This window comes from Sceloporus undulatus, chromosome 3 (genome assembly GCF_019175285.1).
Source record: "Sceloporus undulatus isolate JIND9_A2432 ecotype Alabama chromosome 3, SceUnd_v1.1, whole genome shotgun sequence".
Classification (NCBI taxonomy): domain Eukaryota; kingdom Metazoa; phylum Chordata; class Lepidosauria; order Squamata; family Phrynosomatidae; genus Sceloporus; species Sceloporus undulatus.
Window position 1 is genome coordinate 212,463,277 of NC_056524.1, and position 10,144 is coordinate 212,473,420.

Here is a 10,144-nt window from a genome sequence, read left to right on the forward strand (position 1 = left end):
CAGCCAAACAGTAAATACTGCTGGAGCTGGAGGTAATGACATAAATAGTAATAAAAGTACAACTACTATGTATTATGGGATCTACATAATGTTGCTATGGGATCATTAACTTGAATATATTAAAACTCCTAGGTTTAATACTGCACAATCACAATTTTATTGATTCAAGTTTGGTCTTTACTATAAATGTAATGGTAGTGCTTTTAAAACAAGAAGTAAAACTGTGCTCCCATGTGGGAGCCCAGACTAAAACATTTTTTCTAAAAGCAATCGCCCCACAAAGCTAAAATACAATTCAATACACACAAAAAGATCCACAAAATCATAATAATAATCATCATTATGGACTCCAGATACAGTTGTACAATTTATTTTATCCAGGCCCCATTCACTGAATTTTATTGTTATCAAGAGGTTTTACGAATTTAGTACTTATTTGGCTGTTATTTCCAAGTTTTGCAAAAACTTCAATCCCAAACACCTCTCAAAAAGAACTAATCTCTTATAACACACTATCCAAAACTGACAACCCACCATTAAAGGATCATGTGCTATAGCCTAGCTGTACCTGTTTTGTCACAAATCAATATATCTCAGAAAGGCAAAATCACAGCCTGCTTTACAGATCTTTTGACAGAATGGGGGGAGGGGGGCAATGAGACAGCTTAGGGATCATGTTAGCTTTAGTACACTGAAATACCTCCCTTGTGAACACCCAAATGTTTGTGGAATAACAACAATGTCCAAAATTATGTAGAAAATTAATTGAGGGACTCATTTGAATGAGAAACTAATCCACATCAATTCACTGCATTTTGTAACCAGCTCTGGAAACTTTTATACTGATATTAATGCCTCCTTTAGATCAGAGGAAGGCAACTTCAGAGTGTCTGGAACCAACTTCAGTACACCAGAAGTAAAAAATCTTTTAAATGTGGGATTCTCCCCGAGTGACAAGTTTTCAGTTTGTTGTAGAGGAAAAGCTGGAAACTTGAAGAACACAGAAAAAAATCTCTGGTGAAATATTTCCTCTTTAGAATGAGCAAAATGCTTTTAAAACAAGATTTTACTCAAATTGTTAAAACTGTATATCATGAAACAGAATGAAAGATAGCACAGAGAATTAAAAACTGATAATTCTTGTGTGTGTACAAGTATATCTGACATATCTGAGAGTGAAATCCAAGATATATTTCTGGCCTTAAGGGTGGTTCTTCTTTCATTAGAGTGCTTTGATTGCGTATCCCTGCATGGCAGGGGACTGGACTGGACAGCACTTGTGGTCTCCTCCAACTCTATTATTCTAGGATCATACAGGGGTTTTTCATTATTTGTGATAATGTATCATGAATAGCTAAATCAGACTTCATCCTGAAATATGTTGGTAGCCTTAAAACTGTGATTGTATATTACTGTTTCTGTCTATATACCCTTCATTTTGTTTGTTACAAAATCTGTAGTTTATTTTTTTCTTGTCACCGCACCATAACAAGAACTAAAATATCTGTAGCACAGGGTGCAGCAATTTACAGTTCTCCTGAATACAGAGTGAGTGTGTATGCCCCTTCAAATTGCATATTAACTTATGGCAACTCCATGAATTTCATACTCAGAGGTGGTTTTGCCAGATCCTTCTGAAATCTACCCTACAGCACCTGATATTCATTAGTGGTCTCTCATCCACATTAAGTGTATGTTCCCAATTTTCCTCATACAAACCAGAGGCTGTCCTATACTTAAATGTCACAAGTATGCCAGTACAGTTTATATGCTGAGTAATGATTTAAGCATTTTATGCTGCTAAAGCAGTAAAATAAGTCAGGATCTGATCTGAAAATATGTTTTGCTGTTCTGGTTTTTTCCTTCTCCAAAATACTACTCATTGTATTTTAATATTGTGCCTTGAGGTCCTTGTAGTAGAAAAGCAGCTTTATATTTTAACATTTAAAAAGCATTTGGCAGCAATGGTTTCTGAAAGAAATAACTGGTAGTTGCCTAAAGATTGCCTCTAACTTCATTTTTGGAGCAGTTTCCTCTCTTTTCTTAAGCACAATGTGATGTTTAAAAGGAAAATAACTCAAGGATCCTAAAGGAACAGCAAAAAAAGTCTAAAAACAAAACATGCTGTGCAAGAATTAATAATAATTAAAGTAAAGAAAAAGCCAAAATAATTAACATACAAAGGCATAGAATGGTCTAACTAATCATGCCGTGAAAAAAATTGATAAGGAAGTATGCACTTTTATGGAGCAATTTAACTTGGCAAGCAATTAATCCTGGAAGTACTAAGCTAAATGAATAAATTTCCCTTTAAGAATACATTCATCATTACTAATGTATTCTAAGCTATCTGTTGGATCATCATTGGAGGGATTGCTATTCTGTTCGCACAGAAGAGTGATTTTTGACTATCTTGATCAGAATGGCCTGTATTCTAATGCACACAAGTAATGCATAAAAAGAAACAAGAATATTAGCTTTGCAGTTGATGTGACAATCTTCCACATTACACTGGGCCATTGGTATCCACTGGGATTTGATTCTAGGACTCCCCAGGATACCAAAATCCATGGATGCAGCACCATCATATCCAATGGTGTAGTGAAATGGTGACCCTTATATAAAATGGCAAAATGAAGGTTTCCCTTTGGGATTTTAAACAATACATTTTCAAGCCCCAAATGGTTGAATCCACAGATGCAGAATCCATGGATACAGAGGTCTGATGGTACGTATTTAATGAAAGGAGGAGAAGAGAAATTCAACGATAAATGTTCATAAGAATGTTTTAACTCTGGATCTTTCAGCTAACCTGAAGTGAACAACTGTGTGCCCCTCCACATCTTTTGGATTACAGCCCCCATTGTCTTGGTTTGACAACCAACATTGCCAATGGTCAGGGAACGAGGAAGATGTAATCCATAACACTGGAGAGCACAATTTCTTATGCCTACTAAATATAATGTTTTCTGCTTTACTGAAGCCTTGTGAGATAGATTTGGTTATTAAATTGTCATCTGAATCATAGGCCAGATTTTTTTCTAGGTAAGTGTGGGTAGAGTTTTGGCATCACACTGAATGTATATGACAATTAGCACACTTGACCCTGTCTAATCCCATTTTTATGGTTGACATTAGGTTTCCTTGTATTAACAGCACCTATACACTTTTTAGCCAATTAAAATATTTCTAAATATTTCCAACTGATTCTATAGCATTATAAAGGGAACATAAAATTACTTACAAATAAAAATAAAATAGAGGTTAAATCTCTCTTATCCAAATGCTTGGGATCACAAGTGTTTTGGATTTCAGATTTTTTTTCGATTTTCGAATATTTGCATATAAATAATGAGATAGTCCCTATCTTAGACATAGGACCTAAGTCGAAACATGAAACTCATTTATGTTTTATGTACACCTTATATACATAGCCTGAAGGTAATTTTATATATAATATTTTTAATAATTTTGTGCATAAAGCATTGTGTACGCTGAACCATCTGAAAACAAAAGTGTCAGTATACCTGCCATACATGCGGATGATTTTGGGGTATTTTGGAATTCCTGATAAGGCTACTCAACCTGTATAGACTTTTATATAAATTACAGGGATAAGATTCCCCGGAGTCCCTGTGGCAAGGATATTACATGAAAATCCACAGAGAAAGAAGGTGGGGGGACTGCAGTTTGAAACATTACCAACTGTATTGGGGTGCAGTGCATTACCTTCATGCGCAGTTTCTAGATCTAGGGAATAAGTACTGCCACCACCCTCACCGAGTGATTCTTGATATACATTAGTGACACACCTATGAGATGAATGAGCTGTTCAAAGAAGCAGTTATACAAGAGGAAGTATAATACCACACTGCTAGAGTTCAAATGTACTGCACTTTATGTTCCCTCAAGTTTTCACTTTAGGCAGCAGTTTTTCCTAGTGTTTGAACTTGGTAGCTGTGCATGTTATACAACTTTATAGATGCTCAGAGCTCTTCTGCACATATCTTCTAACAGCATGGGTGAGCAACTGCCCATATACCTCACAAGCTACATTGTTGTGTTGGCAGTAGACTAGAAATGAAATCACATTGCTACTGATCACCAACTGTGGCCATCTTTTGGCTGACAAGAGCTTTGGGAAAGTAACACTGCTGCATTTGGAAATGGTTTTCATGTATCCTCAAGTGAATAAGAGATCGCCCTGAGAGGAGAAATGCACTAGTCCTGAGGCTTTGGGGTCTGCCAGAAGATTTTAGGAGCAGCAACTGCGGGATTCAGGGGCTTCAAGTGGCCCACATGTAAAACATTCTCAACTCATGTCATATAGTGTCGAACTTAACTCCAAAAGTGTTGTGCCCAAAACTACCAAGGCAGCAGCCTCCAAAATCTCTTCCTGCTGTTTGAAACTCGTTTAGTATGAACAACCCAAGCTATTTGTTACCTCAAACCCTGCAGCTCTGATATTTGAATGCCCACCTACCCAACCTGGCTGAAGTTGAACACAGAATAGGTGGTTAGTACCATAAACCAGTGCTCTGGCAAAAGCAGGATATTGATATCCTGTTGCAAATTCTTATTTGTAATTTTCATGGTCTCTTTGTCCCGCTGTTGAACAAATTTATCAAGGTTTAATTTAAAATCTCCTTTATACATTTGTACATTTATTTTATATTGCAACTCTTTCTTTTGTTCTGAAGTTAATCTACTTATGACTGACCACACACACTAAAAGGTGACAGAACAATTAGTCATCTGCACAGCAAACCCAATTCTAGCAATAACTGCCAGGATATGTGGTGCAACACAGCAATACATCTTTCTATAATGGATTATCTGAACAAAGCTCACTGAGTTCACCTGAGAGGAGCCAGATGTGAAGAAAGACTGCAAGAGGCATGCAGTTTCCACCGCCTTCTCCCGCTGTCACTCTGAATCAATTCAAATGACAGATTCCTGGAGTCTGCAAAGCTGTGTCACTGACCAAAGAATAATGAGATCAGGAGAGTAACATTCAGCTATGGGGAACTTCCATCCAAACTATTTCCTGAGTTCCTGGGTTAAGAAGCATAAATGCAATTCAGCCAAAACCTGATATTAATCGATATATACTTTGAGTGTGGAGAAGTGCTAAATGATTCACATTTAGATGTACATCTATTAAAGCCATACACAAAATTATAAAACTCAATTAGAACATTCAGTATTAGACTATATGAAATGAATTCTCACTTTACAACAACATACAAGATTTTTGGATGCAGGTATACAATGGCAAGCACTAATCAACACCTGGATTAAAAAACATAGCAAAAAAATCTGGTGGGGAAAAGAATTTCAGAGAAACAAGAAAGTAGGTATTTCTTATCTCATATTAGTGTGAAATTTAACCCCACAACAACAAGAGGTTAATTCACTTGACAGTTAATCCACACTAATTATATTTCAAGCAAAGAGGTATTCTTAATGTGCTCAATTTCATACAGTCATGGATGATTCTTTTATAGACATACACATGGTGGAAATGTAATATTAAGGCTGCAAGTCAACAGGGAACTTCCTGTCAGATTGTTAGGTACAGCATTAATCATACTCAGGCTCATTTTCTCTTACAAATGACTGTGCCTCAAAGCTGAAGCTCATCCATAAGACTCAGTGTGTTGACAAGTTCATCGATAACAGAGAAAGAGGTGGCTGCTCCTGTTCCTCTTCTGGGATTAGCTTCCTTAATAAACTTTTTTTAATTAACTAGAAGAAGGCATTTGTAAAGATGCAACAACAGACAATTTAAATTTGAGTCAACATGTCTGAGCTCAAAGCTTAGCCTTCCATTGGAGTTGTATCATCTTCCATGTTATTTAAAGGGTTGAAAATTTTATTCAGATTCCTGCTAGGGTTAACATTAAGAAGTTGCCCCATGTTGGCCTTCTGCATCATCTCTTCCTTAATAACGCCAACTGACATGCACCGACAGTGCAGACGCTAGAGGAGGCGGCATGTACTATCTGCAGCCAAATATTATATCTGGGTGGACTCCAAAATAACAACAATTCTTCAAACACAAAACAATTAGAAAAACCAGAACTTGCATGTGGCAGACACACTGCTCTGGAAACATGGAAGAGCACACCTGAATCTGACTTGTCTCAGATGGGCATGAAAAATTAAAGAAGTAAGTTCAAAAACCCAAGGAAAATAAATCAACTTAGGCACAATATCACAAACTCTTAAATAATTAATTCAAAGGAGAATGTGTATAAATAAGGTGCTCCCTCTGTTTTGCAAAACATATTTAGTAGTGCCTTGTCTCCTTGGAAGATGTGGGAGAGAGAGAGACAGATTCATCAAGAAGAAGAATGTGCAAACATATGAGAGATGTATCATGACACCAACTTAAAACACACAGCACACAACTTGTTTTACTTATAAAATATGTATACTTTCATGAGGGGGCAGTGTTTGTCCTTATTTGAAGCCTGAGGAATATCTTTAGTCCTTATTTGTGAATTTTATTGTCTTACAGAGTCCATACCACCTAAACATCCACCATCCTCAGCAGCTGGGACGGCAGGCAGAGGCTTCCAAAGTCATCCTTCCATATCTATTAGATTCCTCGTGTGTTCTGGTGGTCAGGCAATGTTATCAAGCACTGTCTGCTTTTATTTTTCTGTTCTTGTCATTGCTACATTTTCTCCTGCTGATTACTGGATATTTAAACCTTTCCTTCCCATGGCTCCACGCATTTCTCCTAATCTGATCCGTATTCGAACCCTCCCTATCTCCCAGCTCCCATTCTTTTGTTCAGTCTGGAACTGTCACTCCATTGCTCCAAAAGCGACAGTAATTCACGATCTTTTTCTTTCTGGATCATTTCATCTTCTTGCTCTTACTGAAACCTGGCTTCTGGCCCATGACACTGCTACCTCCGCCGCCCTTTCTTTTAGCAGTCTTTCTTTCACTCACGCTAGCTGCCTGAGGGTCGAGGAGGAGGGATCGGTATCTTATTATCTAATTCCTGCCAGTTTCAAGTTCTCTCCCCCCCCCCCCAGCTATTGTTTCTCTTTGTTTGAGTCTCACTCTATTAGACTCTTTTTTCCTCTACAGCTGTGGGTGGCAGTCATCTATCACCCTCCTGGCCCTGCTACCCAGTTCCTTTCAGACTTTGAGTCTTGGCTGACATTTTTTCTTTTGGGTGCAGTCCCCACTTTGATCATAGGTCATTTTAATATCTACCTTGACGATCCCAAGAATCCTTCAACCTCTCGCTTCAGCTCCCTTTTAGCTTCTTTTGGTCTCCAACCTCATTCCAGTTCTTCAACCCATTCTCTTGGTCACTGCCTTGACTTAGTTCTTGCTGCTAAGTGTGTCAGCTCTGACTATTTGGCATCCGATTTTCCATTGATCATCATTTAATTTCTTTTACTCTTACTAATATCCCACCTCCTCATCATACTACTCAATGCTATTTTCATGACCTTCAGTCTATTAACTGTGACCATCTCAGTTAGTCCTTGGATTCATCTCTCTCTTCTCTATCTCTCGGGGACTCTGCTGACTCAGCAATGTCTTTATTTAACTCTACTCTTTCTTCAATTCTCGACAACTTTGCCCCTGTATCTGTGCGTGTCCTCCTCTACGAATAGGCCTCAGCCCTGGCTTACTCCCATTGGCCTGTTACAGACAGCCAAAATAAAGCTGCTTCGAGTCACAGTGGAGGTATGGTGTTTCAATGATGCATGCGTCCAAGAGTCCAGAAGCCATTTACTAAAGCACGTTTCCAGTTCCTTAGGCTTAGAGTTGGCTTTGGTGCGACTTCTGACTCTTAGGAACATGCACATCTTGAAAACACCAAATTACCTCCACTGTGACTCAAACAGCAGCTTTATTTTGAGCGTCTGTAACAGGCCCATTTAGGTTCCTCCAGTCCTGCTCTCAGCGTAACAACATCTTTGAAAAAGTCCTGTGAGTGGGCCGTATTTCATTTTATTCATTTTAAATTCGTTCTTTTATCCTTCTCACGCACCCTGTCTATGACAAAACAGAACTACTTTAAATCATTGATCTGCGCCAATGAGAGGCACCCGCAGCGTTTGTTCTCCTGATTCAACTCCTTGCTCAAACTTTCCTCTCCCCCCATCTCTTCATTATTTTCCACTACCGACTTCGCCAACTGCTTCACTACTAAGATCACGACTATCCGATCTGAGATAGTTCTTCCTGACTTGTCTTCTATTACTAATCTTCTGGTACCTTCAACTAAAAAATTCTCTGTGTTTCCTCCTGTTTCTTTGGACGAACTCTCTACACTACTAAACTCTTCCAAACCTGCAACCTGTTCTCTTGATCCAATTCCCTCTCACCTTCTAATCTCTATAGCCCCTTCTTTCCACCACTCGCTTCTCTTTATCTTTAATCTCTCTCTTTCTATGGGTTCCTTTCCTTGAGACTTTAAACATGCTCTCATTTCCCCAATTCTGAAAAAATCTTCTCTTGACCCCTCTTCTTTGCCCAGTTATCGTCCAATTTCTCTTCTTTTTCTTTCTAAGGTTTCGGAACAGTTCATTTATTCTCGTTGTCTTGAGTTTCTCGAAGCCAACTCCATTCTAGATCCCTTTCAGTCCGGTTTCCACCCACGGCATTCTACAGAGATGGCCCTCACAAAGGTCTCTAATGATCTTCTACGGGCTAAGGCAAATGGCCTTGACTCTGTTCTTATTCTCCTCGATTTGTCTGCGGCCTTCGACACCATAGATTACTGTCTTTTAGTTTATATACTTTCTGACCTCGGGTTCTCGAACTCTGTTCTTGATTGGTTCAAATCTTATTTGTCAGACAGATCTTTTGCAGTGGTCACAGGTGGTCAGACTTCATCCTCTGTTCCCTTATCTGTTGGTAGTTCCTCAGGGCTCTGTTTTGGGTCCCCTACTGTTCTCTCTCTACACATTGTCCCTAGGAAAACTTATCAACTCCTTTGGATTTTCCTATCATCTGTACACCGATGACACTCAGATGTATCTTTCCATCCCTGACCTTTCTCTAGGGCTTGAACAGCAAGTTTCATCTTGTCTCACCGCTGTCTCTTAGTGGATGTGTCATCGGCGTTTGAAGCTCAACATGTCCAAAACAGAGCTTCTTTCTTTCCACCTAAGTCCTCCCTTCAATACTCCTTTTCTGTTTCTGTCAACACATTTTGTTGTCTCTATTTGACCGGTCCAGGAAGCCCATAGTCTTGGTTTCACTTTTGATTCCTCTCTGTCTTTCATCCCTCACATCCAGGCCACAGCCAAAGCCTGTAGATTCTTTCTTTACAACATTGCCAAAATCCGTCCATTTCTCTCGGCCTCTACCATCAAGACTCTGGTCCACACTCTGGTGGTCTCCCAACTAGATTGCTGCAACCTCCTTTGTCCTTTAATTTCCATTCAGCGGCGCACATCATTACATCCGCTCACCACTTTGACCATGTTTCTCCTTTATTATTATCCCTTCACTGGGTCCACTTCCCCTTCCATATTCAGTATAAGCTCCTGTTGCTGACCTTTAAACCCCTGCATGGGCTGGCCTCTCTTTATTTATCTGAACTTCTTTCTCTTTACACTCTCACTTGTACCCTCCGTTCTAGTAGTCAAGGTCTGCTGTCCCAGCCTAGGATTTCCACTGCCCCATCCCAGATTCATCCCTTTTCATTTGCTGCCTCTCACTCTTCCTTCTTCCCCCACAAACATAGGACATCACTTCTTTGACCACTTTTAAATCTGACTTGAAGACTATCCTGTTCAGGGAAGCGTCCCCAGGCACTGTGTGATTATCTATCTGATTTTTGATTGGATAGTTGATATTGATGTTTTAATTGTTGTTTGCTTATTTTAACAAATTCTATTTTATATTATTACCTATTGTTTTATATGTATATTTTAGATTGTACGCTATTGGCAGGTTTTCTATTTATTGATTTGATCATTTGTATGTACAGTGCTGTGTACATTTACAGCACTTTAGAAATAAACTATAATAATAATAATAATAATAACAACAAGAAGAAGAAGACGATTCATGTAAAATATATCAGGCTCTAAATGCAATACGTTAAACTTTAGAAATGTGAATTACATTTTCTTGGCTACAAATACGACACTGTTTAAGC

The 10,144-nt window shown here is 38.7% G+C and overlaps 1 protein-coding gene across 1 annotated transcript in view; it reads right to left on the bottom strand.

Moving 5' to 3' along the window:
* The window catches only part of LOC121925936 (armadillo-like helical domain-containing protein 3), a gene marked incomplete at its 5' end in the record, with an annotated part of 82,019 nt that extends 77,043 nt beyond the window's left edge, over window positions 1-4,976 (bottom strand). The window contains one exon of the mRNA XM_042458501.1: window positions 4,861-4,976. Coding sequence (XP_042314435.1) covers window positions 4,861-4,976 — 116 coding nt within the window. The remainder of the gene's footprint in view (window positions 1-4,860) is intronic.
* Between the last annotated feature and the right edge of the window lie 5,168 nt (window positions 4,977-10,144).